Raw genomic sequence first — 22,377 nt, forward strand, 5'->3', positions numbered from 1 at the left:
GTGGAATGAGGTCAAATTCCAGCCTTCCTTGTGGGGGGAAGGGGGTGGGCATTTACATTGCAGTGTATGCAAATGGCGCCTCCTAGGGTTGTGCAGTGTGTTGGCAATTTGAGACGGTGTTACTGCTCTTCTGCCTCAGGCTGCTTTGTACACTGTGCGTGTGGTGTGTGTGTGTGCGTGTGTGTGTGTGGTAAGTATGGCCGGGCAGTGAAGAGGGATTACAAGACTTAATTGTGCTATCTGTCAGAGTGGGGAGCAGAGAGCTAGTTCTGAGCAGCTCAGGTTGCTGGGGTCAGAAGGCAAGATGGGCAGAGGTTTCAGAGCCAGGATTACTTTGCTGCAGAACTTGGTCTGTGTTTCCTGCTCTGAACAGCTCTCTCCGCTTGCTGGAAGACTCGTTGATGGGGGAAGTGGGGGAGAACCAAGGAGATATCTCTTCCTGGGCAGTGAAAGGAGGAGGACCGGGGCCTGGTGACATTTCCCCTGCTATGGACTAGCTTTGCCCATCGTCCATAAGGCTACCCTAGGGCCCTGGAATTGTGGGTGATCTCTGGGCAGATTTAGCAAAAGCCTTCTCTACTGGTGGGTTGTTCCAGAAGAGCTGAGGGCTAGAGACAAGAGGCATTCGTCAAGATTCCAGTACATCCTGCTCAGAGGAGTCTGCCCCACCCACTCCTCCCTTCCCTTCAGCATCTCACCTTGGTAACAACTGCATGGGGTCTGCAGCTTGGGGCTGCCTGTCCCCCTCCTGGGCACTTCAGGGGTGCCTTCTCTTTAGCTTTTGTTCAGCCCCAACTGCGGCAACAGCTGTGACTTGCCCCCTCTCGGGTCCCCCGAGTTCCCCAGATCAGTGCGGGGCTGGATATGTTACAGCCACCAGAAGCACTTAAAATACAGATTCCTGACCACTCAGTCCTATCTCCGCAAACCCCAGTGCGGTAGGTCTGGGACCAGGAGTCTGTAGTTTTCAAAACTTACCTATGCTAAAATGATAGTGGGAAGTTATTACTGATTTTCTTGAGTGTCGCAATGCTACTGTGGATACAGATGAAAATGCCTTTATTTTTAGGAGATGCAGACAGAAGGATTCAAAGGTAACATGTCATGAAGTGTGTAACTGCTGACAAATTGTCCAGGGAAATCAGTGCGTTTGTGTGTGTGTGTGTGTGTGTGTGTGTGAAAGAGAGAGAGAGAGAGAGAGAGAGAGAGAGAGAGAGAGAGAGAGAGATGAAAGTTTGTAAAACAAATATAGTGAAGTGTTAACAGCTGTTGAATTGTGGTGTATATTGAGGTGGTGTATATATTTGTTGTTCACTGTATTATTATTTCACTTTTCAAAAAATTTAGTTATTTTCACAGCTAAAAGTTAGAGGGAAAGGGGACACCTTGGCTCAGTTGAGCAACGGACTCTTGATTTGGGCTCAGGGCATGATCTCACTATGGTGATATCGAGCACTCTGCTGAGTGTGAAGCCTGCTTGGGATTCTCTCCCTCCCTTTCCCTCTGCCCCTCCCCCGCTCTCTCTAGCACCTACTCTCTCTCTCGAAATAAATAAATCAACTTAAAAAAATAGTCAAGAAAAAGTGGCGACTCCGCTGTCCCCCTAGGTTGAGGACGGCAGTGGCCAACTTCACTGAGTTCCGTCTTCTAACAGACCCACAGCACAAGTCTGAGCAAACAGTGAATAAGCCCTTGCCAACCTGGGCATCCTTCTCCCTCCTTCTCTTGATTTTCGGGATGCTTGGCAAATCATTTCTGATTCATGCATGAGTCTCGTCCCTCTCTCCTGCCAAAAATCCCCTCTCTAGCCACCCCCGTCTTGGCAAAGGTCCTTGATGGAAGGCCAAGGCTCTGATGACCAGCGCCACCCCCGAGATCCTCCTGCGTGCGCAGAGCCCCACGCTGGCCTGGGCAGGGAGAGCTCAGGGACCTCCTGTCCAGGCCAGGCCTGGCTCCTCTCCGTCTACAGTGAGAGTGTGGGCAGCTGTCATTGCCCGAGGTCAAGCCTCCCAGCCAAGGCCGACGGAACTAAACTCAGCCCGAGTTGGCTAAAGGGAAAGCTTGCTTGAATGGACAGCCTACTAACTGCCCCTCACTTCCTGGGGCCCAATTAGCCCAGACCAATTAGCAGGCCAGCTAGGGTCCTGGGGCTACGGAGCTGGTGGCCCGGAGCCCCTGGCAGCCTGCGTCACCGCCTGCACCCTCCCCGGGGGGGTGGGGGAGAGGCAGGACTGAGCAGAGTGTCAGCTCCAGACAGGCTGTCTCTGTTCCTCCAGCCGTGTAATCGTTGTCAAAGGGCAGGCACAGACACTCCAGAGGCGGGTAGGAGTTTGGGCTACGGCATGACTTTATTTTTCCAACATAGCACTTAAGCTACAGTGCAGACTCGATGGGGAGCTGACTCCAGTATGTGTACCCATCCACTCTCTGGGGCCCAGAAGCCCCTTCTCCTCTGTCTACAGTACACAGTGGGGTTGGGTGACCTGTTCACTGCCAGGGGGAAACGAAGAAGCTGGATGAGGAGGCCCAGGAAAGTTCTAGGGTCACTCCACAAGTGCTCCAGAATCCCACTTTCCTGCCAAGTTGTCCCGGATCTAGAAGCAGGGCAGGGATCCCTGGGGGTGGGCCAGGACGCGGAGCCCAGGGAAAGGGCTGGTATTCCCTGCGGGTCCCAGTGTATGAAACCGTCCTCCGTTCTACCCCACGGTGACTTCCCCTACCCCACCCCCTCCCTGCGAGCTGCTGGGCTGATTTCCCAGGGGCCTCAGTCCCAGCTTGTCAGCTGCAGCTGGCCCAGAACAACTCTTTCCGGGTCCCCCCAGCGCGCAGCCCTGCCACCCGCCAGCTCTCAGCTCCCGCACTCACGATCCCAGCACTTCCATGAAGATGAAGGTTTTCCGGATGTTGGTGGTCTGTTTCTTCCAGGAGCTGGAGTCTTCTTCCTTTCGACCCATCGCCTCCAGAGTTGAAGCTTTCGGGGATGCTTTGAGGAAGGGGAGGAAGAGTCTGATCAGCTAAAATTTCTTAGACAGGATGAGAACAAGTTGCAAAACGAATCGAAAACACCTCTGTCACATAATAGCTAGAAAGAAGGACAAGGAGCAAATCCTGGATAATTGGCAAAAACAAGACCATTCTCTCCGCTTGCTTTTTAAAATGGCTCCAAAAAATACGTTGCACGTCTGCTGCGTGCCCATTGTACTTCCTACCGCCCAAGGAGTGGAGGGTCTCGGAGTGCAAAGTCCACTTTGTACATATGTGTTTAAGGGCAATAACACACACATGTATGGATTCACACGTGAATATCCACCCTGGGGGGAATCTGAGCTGTGCGGAGGGGTTTCCTGCGTTTCCTGGTGATGGCCAAGGTGTTTATTCAAACCACAGCGTCAGCCCAACTTCCCTTCTGTTGTCACACGTTGTATCAGGTAGGCCACGTCTCCAAGTCATTCCGACCCCCACCTCTCTCCTACCTGTTCTGGGCTAAATGGATGTTGGATGAAGGAACACTGTTTCCTCCCAAACACCCACAACATTGGTACTGTGCTGGGAAAGTCGTTATTCATTAAAATCTGAACTAAATCTTGTCCTAACCTTGTATCGGGGTTCCAGAGTTACCACCTTCATTCACCGGAGGCAGCACCTATGATGTGCCAGGTGCTGGCTCCATACAGATGGTGGCTCTGTCCTCTGGGGACTCGCAGGCTAGAGGAGGCATACGATGAGCAGGGAGGGAACCACGTACGCGGTGACAAAGGGCGGGAAAGCCATGAAAGAATAAAACCTAGGCTTGCAAGGGGGACAAACAGGGACAGTCATCTTTAGATCAAGTCAGGGGAAGGTCTACGTAGCAGGTCATATGTAAGCTGAGATCAGAAGTTGTGAAGGAGCCTGCCAAGCACAGGGTGTGTACGAAGGAGCATTTTGGCAGAAGATATCAAATACAGGAGCCCCAGATGGGGGCCAGGCAGGAACCACCTGAAGGGATGGAAGGGACAGGGTGTCTGGAGCAGGGGGAACTCTGCATGACACGGGGGCGATGAGTGGGCAAGGGGAGGCGGGCAGGGGACAGACCATGTGTAAAGCCTTATAGATCCTGCTAAAGATACTGGGCTTTTCTTCTAAGGGAGACCGCAAGACACTGGAGGATTTTTAGCAGGGAGTTAAGTTGCACGTTGACTTTAGAGCTCACTCTGGCTGCTCTGTCGAGAATGGGGTGGAGGAAGAGTCAATATATGGAAAACGGTGGGGGACAGAAGTCCAGGACAGAAATGGCGGTGGCTTGGATCACGGTGGAAATGAGGGAGAGAGAAGTGGCGGACTGGGATACATTCTGGGTTTCCGATTATGTGCGATACCAGGTGATGTGACTACAGAGCAGGGAGAGTCTAGGCTGGCTGCCATGTTTCTGGTAGGGGTATTGGGGTGACGGTGCCCCTAGTGAGGCAGTGAATACTAGAGAGAAGCATGTTCTTGGGGTGGCTGGGTTGGGGGGGAATCTCCGTGCCTTTGGGCGCTCTGCCCTAGTTGCTCTACTACAGACAGATATTCGTGTCTGGAGTGGTGGGTGAACCCCATTTCTGCCAACACCCTTTCCCCCATACTCCTTGGGCCTAAGAAGTAGGAAAATATGTCTAATGGTCGCATCTCTTAGGCAATACCCCTCCTTCCCCATTGAAACAAATGCCTGTAGACTCTATGGGGTCTTCTATTAGCCTCAGGACAAAGGGAAAGTTGGTGCCTCCCTAAATGAACATCAGGTAAAGAACAGAGGTTTGGAGGTCAACCTGAGTTTGGATTCTACTGCTGCCAGTTACCACTTAAATGGCCTTAGGCAAGCTACTAACCTCTTTGAGTTTATTAACTCATCTGTAAAATGGGACAAAGCCCATTACGGTTATGGTGAAGGTTAAATGGAATTGTGTACACAGAGACTTAGCACATTGTCTCACATATACTAAACAGTTGGAATAGAGATAGTATTTGGGGGATGCTAAATCGATGTCTCTTCATTCCTGGTAATCCCCATCTGGAGGAGGACTCGTGTCCTAAAATAGGTTCTATAGTATAGAGAGGAACCACTTCTGCCATTCAGACACAAGTGTGAGACTTAAGCCCCTGTGGATACGAAGAATGTGACATAAGAGAAGGCCCTGCTAGAGAGGAAGAGGTGTGGAAATGACCGACAGTTTTGGCTCAAGTGGATCCAGGGAAGGAGAGGGGGGGAGATGGGTGTAGTTGCCCAAAGCACACATCTCTGCATTCACCTTCCTGGAGTTGAACCCCATCCGGGCCTGGGAGAGATAGGTGACACAGATGGGTGGGCTTCCCAGGCCCCTGCTGGTGGGAAGCTATAAGTGTAGAAGGAGTTTCCACTGCAACCACATTTAACAGGGCGGGAAGTAATCATGGGGCAGGCCTAGAGGGAGAAGGTGAGTGAGACAGGGTGGCATGACCCGCTGGGACTCCAGAAGTCTCCCCGGGCCTTTGGGGGGCTGGGGCCAGCTTGTTCCAGATCATGACGGCCGACTGCGGGTGTCTCCCTAGCCCTGTGTTTGGTGACGTCATGTTGTTAGCTTGAAATTAGCCACAGTGGGAGTGCTTACACCTGGACACAGGCAAATGCTACAATCAGGGCTTCTCCCTCACTCATCCCCTACCTTCTAGAACCAGTCCTTCAACAGACATGTCATCTCACTTCTGCCCCTGGCCCTGGTGAACGGACACAGAGCTGCTAGAGGGCCTGTCACCTGGGGTCCAGAAGAAGAGACAGGCTTAACCAGGGCTTCTCAGGTGGAAGCAAATGGCTGGGAGCTGGGCCTTTAGTAGAGGGTGTCAGCACGGTGCCCAGTGGGCCAGATGGGACCAGTCACACTAAAGAGGTCAACAGTCATCTTCTGGTGAGATCCCAGAGAACTAGGATCTGAGGTCCCTGATGAGTCTGAGGCCCCCTTCTCCTATCTACAAGCAAGATCAAGTAAGCACCTTATAACACAAAATGCCCCCTTGAACCAGAGTAAGAGGCGGCGAGGCCATCTCAAGGCTGCTCAAGGCTGTGTGTTTTCCTGGAAGAAACTGAGTTAGCTAAATGAGACTCCGTTGAACCTGAGATGCTATAATGAACACATTCAAATTTAAAGTTCCCCATTTCCCGCTTTTGCTGCCTGGTGAGAGTGGGGGTTCATGAGAAGGATTTTATGGGAAATAAAGACGCTACATTTTCTTCGCACATTTCAGTATTGTGTGTAAATTTGCAACCTGGCTGTATACTAGTTGGTGGCTGTTATTATGAGAATGCGTGTGAGAAGTGTTATGAAATCCTTAGCATTTGGAAATTCCAGTGTGAATCTGGTGGTTTGTGCTTGTATCTTCAGGACCATTTGTGGACTTGCTCCTCTTGGGAGGGGGGCAGCCCAGAGGGACCACAGCAGTTCAGGGCCCTGGGCACTAGCCGCGGGGGGGAAGGGGGCCTCACCATCCATGCAGTGGTGGCCTGACCCTTGATTTGGAGGGCACGGTCCACAAGGCAGAGAGATAAATGAACCCTGACTGGCAGACTGCTTTAGGGAAGATGAAATATTAGAATAGAGGGCTATCTTTAGCCAGATACCATTCTGCAGATTCTTAGCCCCAAATCTGGCAGCTTCCACTTATCAGACTGGGTGGCATCTGGGCTCGGACCAAGTGCTTCTTATTGTATACACTGCAGCTGGGAAGTCTTGAAGAATGTAAGGGGTGAGGGCAAAGGGGTGGACGTTAAAAGGAGCCATATCAAGAGGGTCAGTCTGTTTGTCTCCCTCTCTGTCTCTCTCCCCTCCACAGACCCGCAGGGCTGGGGGCGGGGTGCTGCTTTTCCAGGTAAGGAGCCAATCAAGAATCTTCTTTCCAGCTCGGGGACCATCGGCTGGGCGTTCATGACTCCCCCTGCTGGAGCCCCGTGGAATGACGGCCCGCCCTCAGGGAGGCTCCCCCAACCACCTCACTAGCAGATCTGTACTCCCTGTTCCCTCTCTCCCATCTCTCTTAAATAGCTTAAAAACATAGTATTCTTAGCTAAGCCAGGCTATAAGAAAACATCTTTCCCGCCCACCCCTCCTCCCATACACTCAATCCCAACAATTTAGTTCCATCTTCAGAGCAACGTGGAAAACTCGGGGGCCCGGATCTGAAACCCCCGGTCGTTCCCGCCCCTCCCGGACCTCAGAGAAGTCCCCAGGCCCCGTGCCCCGCGCGGTGAAGGTCTAACCTTGGGCTCCTAGAGGGGCAGCCCACATTGTTTCCGCGTCCTGCTTCTTTCCGTTGAAGTCCTCCCCCTTCTCCCCTGACTCCTGTAATCTAGGTTCTTTCAGAGGAAAAGAAAACACATACTGAGAAGTTGAAGCCCCAATATTGCTGTTATTTGTCCCCAAAGCACTTGCACCTCTCTCTTTTGGGCCAAGACTTCCACTGGGCTTCAAAGCTCAGGAACAGCCACTGCAGGGTTACAGCTGATTTCCCACGTGTAGCTGGGGGTCGCGGTGGGGGTTGGCATCCATGACCCCCGCTCCCTCAACAGGGCAAGACCCTCAGGGATATTTTGCAAAAATGACTCCAGGCGAAGGAAACAACCTTACTCATGGGGCCATCTTTGAATTGTGAGGGTAACACTTCTTCAATCAACAAGCGTTTATTGAGTACCTCCTGTGTACCTAGGGCACTAAACACGGACATTTCTATGACAGGAAGCTACCTTTTTTTTTTTTTTAATTTTTTTTCAACGTTTATTTATTTTTGGGACAGAGAGAGACAGAGCATGAACGGGGGAGGGGCAGAGAGAGAGGGAGACAGAATCGGAAGCAGGCTCCAGGCTCTGAGCCATCAGCCCAGAGCCCGACGCGGGGCTCGAACTCACGGACCGCGAGATCGTGACCTGGCTGAAGTCGGACGCTTAACCGACTGCGCCACCCAGGCGCCCCAGGAAGCTACCTTTAAAAGTTCTTCCGATCAAGGTGGAAAGACCAAGCCTAGGTATGTACATAAGCAACTAAAAACACGGACCAGTCCAGGGGAGCGGCAAACGAATGCACACACTGCTCATTGCTCGGAGCCAAAGCGGTTCAGAGGTCAGTTGCAGATTGACGGCGGACGTGTGAAAGTCCCTCACCAGGCTGTGAGTGCTTCCAGGGCAGGGGACGTGTGTTCCTCAACTGGAATCCCTAGTGCCTAGTACTGAGCCTGGCATACACCAAGGTCCAGCATGCATTTGATACGCGATTTAGTGAAGAGGAGAGCCCAGGTGGGTTGATCAGGGAGCTGGACTTAAAATGGCTTAGTGCAAGGTGGGAAGACAGATTCCTTACCTTGCTCTAGAAACAGACCTTCAGCAAGAAGACCTGTACTTGGGGAAGAAAAGGCAGTAGGGCCTCCTCTCTAAAGTTCTCTCAGCGAGGCTCCATTTAGGACATTGCAGCAAGACCTATGACAATCTGAAACTCTCCTGTTTCTTTGTGTGAGGTCATATCCTCACTAGAAAGTAACTCCATGTGGACCAGACCTTGCCCATCTCCTTGTCTCCCCTGGGCCTAGGGCAGCGCCTGGCTCCTAGGTCGTGCTCACTCGTGGTTTTTTGAGATGGTCTTCCTGGTCTGTTGGGGGACACAGCTGGGGAGGAGCTTGCAGAGGGAAAAGTTCTTCCTAAAGGGTAGCCCTGGGCTGGATGCCGCCTCTGAATGCAGCCCTTTCTGGTGCTTCTGGGGACAGGCTATGTGATCCGTGGTGGCATCCAGCCTGGCTGTTTATGAGGTGCTGCTGAGAGATGCTCGGGCTGTGAGCCCAGGAGGCAGGTGCCCTTCTCATGCTTCCTTCATGAGAAGAGCATCGCTGCCCTTCTCTCCTTCCCATGCTCCATTTGGTCACAGGAACAACACTAGAACCAGACAGAACTCTAAGGCAGATGAGGCTTATTTTCAATGACCTCCTCATTGCCATCACCAGTCCCCAAAGATGCCAGGCATTCAATTCAATTCAATTCAATTCAATTCAATTCAATTCAACTCCATGTGTTTCCCAAAGCCGCAGTAGGGTTCCTAAAGTGGACAGGAGCAACCTAGAGGAGATGGGGACAGGGAAGGAGGGGATCTTGGAGCAGCATGTCTGCAGCCTTCAACCCACAGATAATGGCTCTCAACTCTACCTAGGGGAAGAGTCACTGTACCTTTGCTTATGCTCTCACTTGGGGCTTCTGAGCAAGCAGGTATAAGTCACTCTGGGGCATGGTGAGGCATGTGTGGCTCTTTTACTGACCTCAGTGGAACCAGGCCACCCTAAGACCGCTTTATGGTCTGCATACAGGGCTTTCCATTTCTTGGGAGCATGACTCAGAAAGGCCTGTGGGTCTTGGGAGGGAGGTTATCAGTTGGATCATCTTTAATAAGAGTGTGCTCTCTGCCTCCAGGCTGGGGCACATGGAGCCATGGCAATGTATAAATTGTGTGGTTGTAAGGGGCTGAAAGGCTAAAGCTGGGTTGTTTTCTTGCCCTGATTCCCACCCCCCCCCCCCCCCATCTCCTGGGCTCTGGCCCATATTGGACTTTGCGTCATCCTTTGGATTGAGAGGGACATTAGAAAGAGCTCAAGTTCTGGTTCCAGTTTTGATTTGGTACGGAGAAGCTGTGCAGCCTCAGGGAAGTCACTGTACATCTCTGGGCTTCCACATTTCTCTTTAGTGAAAAGAGATTGGAACAGACAAAGGTTTCCTGAAGTTTGTTTTTTAAAATACTAGTCCCAGAAGATTCTTTGTGTGCAAAGCGGGTTTGCTGCCCCTTCTTTAAAGATTCACGACCCATATTAGCTTATGAAAGGCTCTGAGGACTCTTACACACCCTCGGTTAATGCTGTTTAACCTGTCATGCCCCAAACTTATGAGATTGTGAAACTTTCCTTTTGTGACATCTACTAGCATCCGGGGACTCCAGGGTTGCCCAAGCTTACTTTGGAAAATGGGGTGACTGGCTATTTCTGATACTCTGTGATTCTCCATTTGTTTTAGCCATAAGAAATTTCCAGCAGTCTGCTGCCCTCAGCCATACCACTTCATGAGGTCACAGGCATATAGCTGGGCCTGGGTGGCTGTCAGGCCCAGTTCATGGGCTGCAGCTCAAGTGGCTGGTCAGTTTTCCAGAGCCCAAGCCCTGAACCTGCAAGCCTCCTGGAGACTTCTGGCAGAACAGAACCTCTGAGGAGTACGGACTCCATCCCCAGTGCTCCCACTAGGCCTGCGTCTCACGGGCCAACTCTGCGTGCCAGTTTCTGTTCACAAAATCACGGAGGAAGGATGTTTTTCAATTGCCTCCTGCAGTTTATTTCAGGCTCAAACCCACATTTACGTTTAGCCAAGTCCGTCCTGCTGCAGTGACAAGCCAGAATCCACATGTTGCCTAAGGTTTACCGTGTGCCTCTTATAAAATAAATGAAGAACACGCTCCAAGGCTTCACTTAGTGGCTGAGAGGTCAACACATAGGAGTCACTGGAGAGAGTAGGGGGTGCTCCTGATTCCAGATGTGCTCCTAAGCACAGGGGGCCTCAGCTTCCTCATCTGCTGCACGGGAATAATGATCCCTGCTCTAATTCTCAGCACTCCCGTGGCGTCAGCGGGCACAACAGAATCATTCTGCAGCCTCGACGATGCCATGCAGCGGGTCCACATTATAGGCACATGAATTAAACACCATGCACCGGCCGGGAAAGAGAGGAAAACAAAAGCACTTTAAATAGAGGCGAACACCCAGGAGGAGACGTGAATCCACTGCTCCCTAACTGGTCTCAGCTCCCAAGTGCGTCTCACCGTGTGGACATCTCATCTCACGGTGATTTTAAAGTGTTGGAAAGTATCTAATTTTTCATACAGCACGGTCTTGAAATGCAAACCCACTACTTCATCTGGTGCCGAACCAGCAGAAGAGAGCCCTGAGGCCACACTGGGAAGCTGCCTGGGAAGGGTTTATGCCGGTCTCTCTGGGGCACCTTTCTAAGGAGTTTCCAGGGGGAATGGTGGTGACCGTGTATCTGCCACACGCGGCCCTTAAAGCCAGACCCGTGCAAGAGGTGCGTCCTCTGTGCAGGTGCAGGGCTCCTTCCCGGCACCGCCAGGCACGGTCCGCCCCGGGAAGAGGTGCACGAGGCGAGCTGTGGCGGGATGCTCTGCGGGACCAGCCCTGCCTCCCGGGACTCGGGCTTGACCGGCTGGCAGCGCTCGCGGGGCGGGGCGGGGCGGGGCAGGGCGGGGCACTTGCCGCCGGGCCCCAGCCCCCAAGCCCCCAGCCCCCCGCCGGTGACCGCGGGGGCGCGCCTGCGGTTGTAGCGCGCGCGCGCGGCCGCCGTCTCATTCATGCTGCAGCTCATTCATTGGGCGGGCTGGCTGCGCCGGGGTGGGGGGGGGCGCACCGCACGCGCTGAGCGGGGCGCTTATTCTAGCCGCGTGCGCGTGTGTGAGCGCGGGAGAGGGATCGAGGGCGGCGCTCTCTGCCTGGGGCGGGGGGAGTATTTCCTGTCCCAGCCCCCTGCCTCCAAGTGCTCCCCCGCCTCGCAGGGTGCCTGCTGAGCGCTGGCAGCCGCACCTTGCAGGCGCCTCACCTGCCTCCCCTCCTCCCCTCGGCCTCACTGTCACCTTTAGGGGAGGTGTCATGAAGCCCGTTTGGTAGCTGCGGTGCTGATGGCTAGGAATGTTGAGCAGGATGCCCCAAATCAGAGAGTATGTGACAGAGCTGGCCTGGGAGCCCCCGTCCATCAGAGAGCCACCACAAAACCTGTTGCCTCTCTCCTGGAGGTGATTATCCGATTTCACTTACCGGGCTCCACCCTTGGGGTGCTTTCATGCAACCCCAGCACCCAGCTCCTGACCGAGCCCCCCGGGGAACACGTGACTTGGATGATCTGAGAAAGGCACTGAGGCCGGGCCATCTACTGCCTCTCCTGCCTCCAGCTCAAACCTCTTGTCGCTCGGACCTCAGGCTTCCTTCCCCAAGTTTTGCCCCGTCTCTCTCAGGAGTGCTCTTAATACACACCCACATCCACACCTGTCCCCCATCCCATACACCATAGCTATCTGTGGTATCATGGAGAGGTCACTGATGATGTCAGAAGTTCTGGGGTCAAAGGCCACCGTCATTAACCAGATACCACCAATATCCAGCTTTGCAACCCCAGGCAAGCCTCTTTGAGTCTCATCCATACTAAGGGAGAACTATTACTTGCCCCACCAGCTCGATGGGCTTGCCCTAAAGCCAGTAGCTTAAAAGCACATTATAAACTGTAAAGCGCAGTTCCCATACCAGGTATTACTAAGCACTTTGTGTCATGGCCTATTGGAGCTCATCTTTGGCCCCGGGTTAAGCGTGGGTCAAAAGAACTGCCCGGGGCTGGGCTGTTTCCGGCCTCTGATCTGGGAAAGATCGGCTCCTTACCCAGGAGAACCCCGCTCGACTCTTTGACCCTCCTCAGAGATTTTTCTCATGATCAGTTTATCTGGCTCCGGAGCAAGCCGCTGGCCGGCCATGCACTACCGCCAGACCAGCGCGAGCCCTGGCCGCTGCCTCCGGGAGCTTCGGGGTTAATGTTTGTGCGTCAAAGTTACGTGGAGAGAAGGGGCCACAGTGCGGATGGGGGTGGTGGAGCAATCAGACCTTCTTTTAACGTCTTCACCTGCCAGCGCAACTGGGCAAGTTTCAAGACGGAAGGGAGACAGAAGCGCCCCTGGGGAAGGTGAAGGAGCAGTCTCGTGACTGACAGCAATGAGTTCTGCATCCTGAAGCCGCCCAGGCGGGACGTGGAGCTGGCGCCTGGCGGTGGACCCCGCCAGCAGGGACTGAGGCTGGCCCGCTTTCCTGGGGTTTGCAGAGCCACAGGCTGTTTACAAACTGCCTTTTCTGCCCACTGGCTCTCTTAATGCTCACGACAGCCCAGACAGGTAGGCAGAACGCATTGCTCCTTGCCAGATGGGGTCAGAGAGGTTAAGAGATGAAGGTTGAGCAGGAGGCAGGGTTGCAAGCTCGCTGGAGGTCCTGACACCCCCGCAGACAGACAGCCCCTCCCAGCCACAGAGCCCTGAGGATTGTCCCTAGAATGCAGCCTGCAGGCAGGCATTGCAGGAGGGACATATACGGATATTTTGCCCCCCTTTCCCTGCCCAGAAGTGCAAAAGGTTCCCCCTCAAGCCAACCCCGAAGTGATGGCAGATGGCTCTGCACGGAGGTTCCACCTGGGCCCCGTTCAGACTTATTTTCCAAGGCAGCTACAACTTACCCTTGATACCACGAGAGTCAGGCAAGCCTGGAAATGGGGCAGAAATGAATAAAATACCCAAGTTGCTTGCAAAGGTGGCTCTTCTGCCACATCTCTAGGTGCCACATGCCTCCCCTTAAGCAAGGAAACCTCCTAAAACCGAGAAAAGAGTCAGGTTCATCTTACCTGAAGACTCGGAAGGAATGGTGCTCCCGGTGCTCCTACTCCAGCTCCTACAGGTCTGTGAGGATTAGCTGCTCCAGCGCTTTAACAATAAACCGAATTAAAGGGGAGGAATGCAGGGGTTTTCTTTCCCAGGACCGTAACCAGGCAGTCTTAAAGGGGAGGAAAAGTAGCTATGGTGGCTTGCGTCTCTCCTGCCTTTCCTCTGCTTTGCTTTCCCTCCCTCCAAGCAGCATTGAGGCCGATCCAGAAAAATGCTTTTGCAGAGGGCCCTTTTATGCCCTCTGTGCGTGTGTGTGCGTGTGTGTAATTGTGTTTGCATTGATGTGTGTAATGGCAAGGGAGCAAGAAGAGAAAGCAGAAACAAAACTGCAAATTACTGGTTTCCATTGGCCTGGATGGGGTGATAACAGAACATTAGAGAAGCTTTCTAGGACTGCCTGCCTCAGTTTCTTTTTTAACCACTCAGTTGCCGGAGTGTTGTCTAAAAACACCTTCCCGACCAAGAGGATATCTACTTGGATCGAAATGTAGGGACTGAAGACCGCTCTGTGTCCAGTTGTCTCTTACAGAATGGGAAGAGAGGCAGGGGGACCCTCTGTTGCATGGCCCCACCCCAACTCTCTGATCTATCATCTGTCCCCTGTTTCTAGAAGCATAGCATCCTGATCCCAAAACCTACCAGCCTCTTTTCAGTCCTACCCCATTAGACCTTAGGAGATCATTCCCTTTCCTCTGGAAACTCTAGCTGACTCTGTTCCCCCCTACTCACCTCTCCATCCTGCTCTTGACCATCTGAGCCTCCTTTGGGCTGTTCCTTTCCGTGAAGTTTCCTTGAACTTCCGTCTTTTGCCCTTTGCTTTCTCTTTCCCTCCTCTTCCCTTAATCCTAACATCCACTCACAGAGTCTGTTACCATCATCATGTGAATGTCCCAAGTCAACACACCCGTCTGGGTTGTTGACCTTAACCTTGACATCCAGATGTCCAACTCCATCCACAAATAATCCTGAACATGTAAGGGCTTTCTTCAGACCCCTCTCCCCCTGTCTCCCCAGCTAGGCTGTGGAGCTACTATCTTCCCAAACACTCAAGGTAGGGTCCCAGTCACTTTCTTTGACTGTGTTGTCTCTTTCATTGCCTTCCAAATCCAATCAGCTGTTATGCACTTGTAATTGTTCCTTTAAATTAGCTTTTAAATTGTGCCTTTTCAATTTTTTAAACTCGTTTGTGTTTTTTGAACAAATAACACATTCATAGGGGTCAGAAATCAGAACTATATTAAAAGACATATATCAAAAAATAAAAATAAAGAAGTAAAAGACATGCATTGAGGTGTTTCACCTTTCCATCCACCCTTTCCCGCCCACCCACCCCCCCCACCCGCCCTGCCCTCTATAGGTGGCCACTCTTATTGGTTTCTTGTCTATCACTCCAGTATTTCATGTGGATGCAAGTAAAAGAATATAGAATATATTCTGTAGAATATAGAATATAGATATAGCTATAAATAGATATAGATATTCCCTGCTATCCTTTTCACACAAAAAGTAAGTAAATGCTGCCTCTTTTATATCTTCATTGCTACAATTTTAATTCAGGCCCTCCTTCTCCTCTCTCTGGTACCATTGTGATAGATTAGGCTCTAACTGGTCCCTGGGGGAGGTGGCCAATTGAGATACCTAAAAGTGGCTCTGGAGAAGTCTTCTGGGTTAGACTCCTGGGTTGTCCGTTGACAGGATGTGTGGCCTTGGACAAGTGACTTAACCTCTCTGTGCCTCAGTTTCCCCACCTGTGAAATGGGATAATTTGTGAACTTATTTCATACGCTGGTAGGGTGGAGTGCAACAGAATGCCAGTTGCTTGGAACAGTGACTAGCAGATGATAAAGACTCAGTAAATGTGGACTAGTACTGTTTTCCCTCCAATCCAACTTTCATTCTTGCTAGAATTATCTCAAGAAAACATATTGCTTTTACCTCACACACACACAAAAAAGATCTATTACCTACAGGATAAAGTCCAAACACCGTGGCCCATCACTGAAGGCATTCTAGGATCTGGCATAAAACTGTCCTCTCTCCCTTGAGTCCCTCCATCCACCCAGTTAACTCTCTAGCTTTGCATCCGAGACCCTGATTTCTGACACCCCGCTTTACCCAGCGCTCCTGACCTTCGCTTGTGCTGGTCTATCAATATAGAATGCCCTTTCCTCGTTCTCTGCCTATGGAAATGCTATAGATTTTAAAAATCCTCATCAAATACTATCTCATCCGCGAAGCCTTCCATGATTTCCCGACTTCCTTGCAACTAGTCCCTCCTTCTTCTGTGCGGTTCCCAAAACTTTGTCTACAGCTCTTCGTCGTCCTTAATCTTTTTCTGCCTGGAATTTTAGCCTGTGTTGCCACCACTTAGATTCCCTGGGTACAGTGTCCCTGTCCAGCAGCTGTCTTCCTCCTGTCTGAACACTGGAACTGGGGAGTTCATCACAGCTTGAAACAGTCAAGTAATGCCCTTGGGCATCAACATGTGTTAGAAAGTTTATCTCCATAGGGGACTGAAGTCTTCTTCAGCACAGGCACGCATGCACTCATTCCTTAAATGTTTATCAACACTGAACACGTACTAGGTACTGGGGACACAAAACCAGACCCAGACTCTACACTCCTAGAACTGCTGTCCAAGCACACGAACCAGCCAAGTCTGTGCTACGTCGTGTGCGCTGATACAAGTTTGAATTGGGCAAGGAACTGCTTGCTGGTCAGCACCAGCCCCCTGGAACCCTCCCTCTTCTTCCCCTTTCCTTCCATCCACCTGCGCACTGCTGGCCTTGGTGAGCCACAGAGCCAGAGATGAATTCTCAGTTGTGGAAATAGAAATGGGTTCCATGTTGGGCGCCATGGGACAAAGTGTTACCTCTTTATGCTGACTTCCAAACGTAGATGTCCTCACTGGTACTGACCAGGCCATATGCTGGACATCAGAGGCCGGGAGCAGGGGCAAAGAATCCATGGCTGGAGCAGTAGCACAGGTGGCTAGAGAACTGGAGGGACATCCATTCGGGAATGTGTTCCAGGGAGGTAGAAGAGAGACTGGGGCGTGAGAATGCACGTGTACTTGGGCACATATACATGCATGTGCACACTCACACATGCTTGCAACGTTGTCTGGTTCAGATTCTTTTAATGGCCTTGTCTCTATGGTTTCTCTAATCAGCAGTCCAACTGAGTGCTTATTCAACATCAACTCTGTGCCCAGTAGAGGAGGCAAGGCATAGAAAACAACTGGAGATGAATCAACAGCTGCATCAGGTACTATTACCTCACATTGTCCCCAGGGACGGGGCCTTGGCAGGAGAGCTGGGGGTTGGAGACGTTGGGAACGGTTTCATGGAAAAGTGTCACGGAAGTCAGCCTGGTCCTTAAAGGTGACTAGGACCGGATGTGGGAGATGTTAGGGAAAATAGAGAGGCTGGAATATGTAAGATGCATGCTGGAAATGACAGGGTGGCCCTGCAGTGCACGGGGGACAAGGCTGGCCCAGGAGGGTGTTTGAGCAGCCTGACTGAGGCTTTGGACTTGGCTGTGAGGCAGTAGAGGCACTGTAGATTTTTTTTTTTAAGTTTATTTATTTTTGAGAGAGAGAGAGAAAGAGCGTGAGCAGGGGAGGGGCAGAGAGAGAGGGAGACAGAATCCGAAGCAGGTTCCAAGCTCAGAGCTGTCAGCACAGAGCCCGATGCAGGGCTCAAACTCACCAACTGTGAGATCATGACCTGAGCTGGAGTCAGACGCTTAGCCAACTGAGCCACCCAGGTGCCCCATCTGCACTATAGATTCTTAAGCAAGGATGTCTTAAGCAAGATTCTTAAGCACCAATGTCAGGGTGCCAGAACTGGGGAGAAATTAGAGACTAGAAAGTCAGCAGGGAGGCTCTACTATCACGGAGATGCAGGTCTGAACCAAAGGGGTAGAGGAGAGGAGAAGGAAGGCCCATTCTCACCAGGAAGCGTCCTTCTCTCACCTGAAGTGACGTGTGCATCTGAGCTTGTCACAGGGGATGTCAGCAAAGGGAGAAGTGACCAAGTGTACTCACTGGGTGCCCACCTCCACTGCTCCCATGTGGTCATGCTTACCCTTCAACTGAACAAAGTAAGGAGTCCTCTTATGGTTTGGGGTAAGGAGGAGACAAGGGAGGTATGATCATGAGAACAGAACAATGTTTTTCTTTCAAAGAGTATTGGTCTGCACTCTCTTTTATATTTGATTAGACCTCCAGATTGAGCTTTTTGGATAACCAAATGACGACAAGACATAATGAGGTGCCAGGGTGGAAAAGGGAAGGGAAAGCAACGTCCATCCATCTGTCCATCCATCCATCCATCCATCCATCCTTCCGTCCATCCATCCTTCCATTCATTCTTGCAACAAATATTTATTAAGCATCTACTCTGTTTTGGGCAATATTTTGGGCTCCAAACATACAGTAACAAATAAGACAAGCAGTTTCTTCCCTAATGAGTCTTGCATTCTAGCCGTGGAGTCAGATTTTAAACAAACACAGATCATCACAAATGCAATAAGTACTATGAACAGTTTAGGGCACTGTGAAAATATGTGTTAGGGGACCTTACCAAGCCCGGAGACAGTGACTTTCAAACTGGACTCAGAAGGAAGAAGAACTAACTACGTGAAAAGTTAAGCAAAAGAACAGCTGGTGGAAAGGCCCTGAGGTAGAAAGGAGCCATGCCTACTGGAGAGACAGAGAGAAGTGCATTGTTACTGGGCAGTAAGAGCAAAAGGGAAAGATGCCCCAAGTGCAGCTGGTGAAGCAAGAAAAGAAACATCGTCCAAGGCCTTGAAAGTATGACAGGCAGAGTAATGAGAGGGGAGAGGGCCACCAAAGAACAAACACCACTTATTTCGTAACACATTTCCAATCTGAAGTTGGATAAGAGAGAATGGAATGGGCACCCAAAGTGGGGGCGAGAGGGAGGAAATAAATGGAAATTGTAGGACGGTACCGACAGGCTGGCATGCAGGCATGAATCAACGTAATACTTGCTACTTTCGTGTTTATTTGTTTTAAAAATAAGACACCAGATTTCTAGTACTTCCAGGAATAGACGCCGCTTGGTCTACATTGTGCCCGCAGCCTGCGATGCGCTCATCTTTTTGTTTGAGCCGGACCGTTAAGAAGTCTCCTCCCCTGATCACTCTTCCCCGGGGCACAGGCAACATGGATGTTCTCTGAGCCCAACTCTGCAACCGCACACACCCTGCTCCACTGGGTGGAAACCGGTCTGCCACGTGTCAGGGTTGTCCAGTAGTGACGAGCTCTAAGCGTAGAAACCATGCTTCAGTGACCTCCGTACTAGCACATCACCTGGTGCGAAGCAAGTTCCACAAGGGGTCTGAAAAATCGAAGGGCAGAATAAGACCTAAAAGAAGGGTTTTCTGCTGTGTCCTGAGTTTGACACTATTAACAGCAGAAGGAGGCGCATTCGTAATGGGTTTACCATCGGCTGCCCCTACACACACGCAGAACCCAAAGAATATAGATTCAAACAGCCATGCCTCCTGGTTCGTGCCGCAGCCTCCGATTTCTTTAGAGGGCACAGAGAGTTGAGTGTCAGGGGTGGGCTGGTCAGTCAGGATCTCTGGGTACTTCCGCATGGCCCCTCCACCTAGGGAGGGTGTGTCAGCTCATTCCATCTGAACTTCCTCTCTCTTCTCCTTTCCCCGATCACTCCTTCACCCTGTAAACCCTGTCCTTAGATCTTTCTGTCTTTCTCCTCCACCCCTGCCAAGGTTCAGCAGACATTCAGCTGTATCTCGCCCTACCCTGGGTGGGGCAGGCATCCCACTGGTTCTCGCAGGTTGGATGTCTACAAGGTGAGTAGATTTTCACCCGATCCCCTCCTCACATGTTCGCTCTGTGTCTCTGTGCCAAAAGAATCTACCGTCTCCGTTGCTTTGAGTCACATTCCCAAATGGGCCCAGCCTTTGTATATGCCACGTGCCAGGAATAAGTGGGGTAAGGGACAAAGCCTATGAGCCTGGCTTCAGATTTTTGGCTGATGACCTAGTCAGTTCCCATGTGAGAGCCCCAGCAGAGACTGTAGAACCTTTCTCCTCTGTATCCAACATTATCTGCGTGTATTTCTCTGTCCACGACTGGAGGAATCAGTCACGACTCTCCATGGTCACCAGCACGTGACCTTGAAAAACAGCGGGGATGGGAGGGGGTCAAGTGCAATGAGTGGGTGATCCTGAGTACCACTTGGCGGAAAATATGTTCCAAACTTTTATCAAGGCTACTGACAAAGTACCTGATTGTCCTCTTTGATTTTAATTTCCTTTTTCTGTCTCTTCCTAAGCCTCCAGGGAATGAACAAATAACAAAGGAAATGGCTGACAAAGGGAAAATTATGATGTGAGAATTTCACTAAAGAATTTAGCCCACTTTACTCTGTTCGCAAAGGCCCTGGAATTGGCCCCGAACTGGGGTTTAGGGAATCTATCATTTGTTCCCACGGTGTCCTTATTAGCCAGGCAACCTGGGCAGAGTTTAAACCTCAAGGATCTTCCTGTTCTCATCTGTCAAATTGGGCTAATGATGTCAATCCACCCCACGAGTCTTTCTACTGTCGGTGTCCCAGGTAAGGAAAGGATTGTATGAGTCATGGAAAGTAAGGTTACACTTGTTCCCTGCTGAAAGTCACATGCTCACCTCCAGGTCCTGCCCCCGCATAGGGCAGAGTTAGAATGCAGCAGGATTGCTCTGGGCTTCTCAGGGGGGAGAAGGGACTCAGGGCTCCTTCACTCCCAAGAGCAAGCTGCCACTGCCCTCTAGTGACAGCATTCTGTCCAGACCAGGTGCCTGTGTCCACCCCTCTGGCTAATGGGGGAAAACAGATCTTTTTCTTGACAGGACTCTTTCTGACCAACCTTTTCTCAAAAAAGCCGTGCCTCAAAATTCTCCATATTCTTGCTCTGTGTGGTGATTGCTGTTCTTATCTATCATATTCTAAGAACTAGCAAGTATTTTTCAAGTGTCTGCTATGGGGGGTGGGCAATGTGCCAGGCACTGAAGTGACAGTCCTCCCCTCCTCCCACCTCCCTCTGCTGCCCATTGTCCCTTAGGAGGGGGACATCTCAGACCAGTCATCTTCAGGATGTCAGCCTTCTGGAAACTTTCCAGAGATAATGACTGAGCCTCCCTCTCCCTCTTCCGTGTGGAAAGGACCCAATGGGACTAAGGACGCTACCTGCTAATCTCCTCTGTCCTTATGGTGCCCAGCGCAGAGCAGGCATTCTGGAAGGATTTGCCTGTTGAAGACGTTGTCTGCTGAATGAATAGCTGACCTTCAGAAGTGACTCCTGGATAGACCTTGGAATTTTATAATATATAAACATCTTGGAGAGCCACAGTGAAAAGCCTAAGAGTCAGACACAAGACCAGACTTGGGATTGAATTTTGGGTGCTTTATCACTAGAAGTGTGATCCCAGGCAAATTCTTGAACATTTCTGCACCTGTTTCTCATGCATCAAATGGGCATAAAGGGATACTTTGCTCAACAAGAGGGCCATGAGAAGTAAATGAGAGAATGTAGGTGAAGTGCTTGGAAAATGATAAGCGCTCAGGAAGAGGCCTTTTGGGCGCATGACTCAGTTAGAGCCTCTGCAGAGTAAGGCAGCTCAGGAGAGCGGGGTGGGGGCGGGACAGGGAGCCAAGAAAGAGGCAGTGTCTGCACTGATGGGCAAGCGTGCATGCATGTCCCAGGTGGCCGGGACAGAGGATTTCCACGTCCAGTGAGCTCTCACCTGTAGAGGTGACAGGTCCTTTCCCCTCTTGGGGTAACTGTCTTTGCCAGAAGGAGGGGTGGTCTAGAGCAATCTAGCACCCAGTGAAGTCCAATGAATGCACCAGTTACGGACTTAGTCACAAGTGGGGAGGTAGCGAAAGACAAATCCTCTCCTTAATAACGGGAGGGTGACAACCAGGACTCTTGGACAACTGGGGTGCTAGGACCTGAGAGCTAGACAGCATTTTGGGGACGTATCCGCCCCCATTGTCCCTGGGGAAAATAACAACAAGAAAGTCCTCCTTTTTCCTCCTCTCCCTAGACACTTGCCCAGGGCAAGTGAACCCCTTCTCCCACCCCAGTCCCTCCCCTGTTCCAGGCTTGCAGGTGGAGGAGGGCTCCTGAGGCTGCCAGCAACATCACTACCTAGATGTTCTCATCTGCCGTTGTTCCTGAGACGGAACATTTAAGTAATAGAACTGACGATAAGTAAAATTTAGCAGCAATAATTTGCTTCCAAGGAAGGAAAAATTGCTTGATTTAGACACCCGATCTCTTGTTTGACTGTTTTCAGTGCTGCGGTTCAAACCTGACCTTCGGAGATGGATTGACAGAACGTGTGGAGGGAGAGAATGCAGGCACGATGTCTCCAGGGCAACTCCTGGAGTCGCAACGGCCTGGCCGTGGCTCAGTGCAGTGCCTTGGGAACAGACACAATACACTCCAAGTCCAAGGCTGGTTCCTGCACTTCCACTGGAGGTGAGTCCACAGCATGGGGACGGGAGCAGGCTGGCGTTGCCAGTCGGTGTAATGGATCATTCTGATCTGAGCTTTCAGCATTCCTGCCTCTCCCCCAGCTGGTGGGAGGAAGCACAGAGGAAATGGTCTGCCTAGGCTTTCCAAAACCTTGGAGAAAACAACCACACTCAAGAATTACAAAGAGGACAAGGGCCCATGTTCCTGCAGTCACCAAGCCAGTGTCCTTGGTAGCACTAGAAAATTATTGATTGATGCTGGGGTTTAGAGGACCTGAATTCGTCTGCTCAGAGGGTCAGGTTTGGGGCCAAGGCCTGCAAGCAGGTGTGTGGGAGAAAAAAGAGGAAGACGTTTCTTCCATTGTTCTGGACTAGGG

General features: G+C 51.4%; 1 protein-coding gene across 2 annotated transcripts in view; it reads right to left on the reverse strand.

Moving 5' to 3' along the window:
• CAMK1G (calcium/calmodulin dependent protein kinase IG) overlaps positions 1 to 13,647 on the reverse strand; it is a 29,694-nt gene extending 16,047 nt beyond the window's left edge. The window contains exons 1-3 of one of the 2 annotated variants that reach the window (XM_011290967.4): positions 13,445 to 13,533; positions 7,247 to 7,342; positions 2,866 to 2,983 (exon numbers count right to left, since the gene is read on the reverse strand). In XM_011290967.4, coding sequence (XP_011289269.1) covers positions 2,866 to 2,983; positions 7,247 to 7,274 — 146 coding nt within the window. In that variant the 5' untranslated portion in view covers positions 7,275 to 7,342; positions 13,445 to 13,533. Of the gene's footprint in view, positions 1 to 2,865; positions 2,984 to 7,246; positions 7,343 to 13,444 lie in introns of both variants that reach the window. The other variant, XM_006942811.5, reaches the window with a different exon arrangement.
• Positions 13,648 to 22,377: the final 8,730 nt, after the last annotated feature.

Source organism: Felis catus, chromosome F1 (assembly GCF_018350175.1).
Source record: "Felis catus isolate Fca126 chromosome F1, F.catus_Fca126_mat1.0, whole genome shotgun sequence".
In the NCBI taxonomy this organism is placed as follows: domain Eukaryota; kingdom Metazoa; phylum Chordata; class Mammalia; order Carnivora; family Felidae; genus Felis; species Felis catus.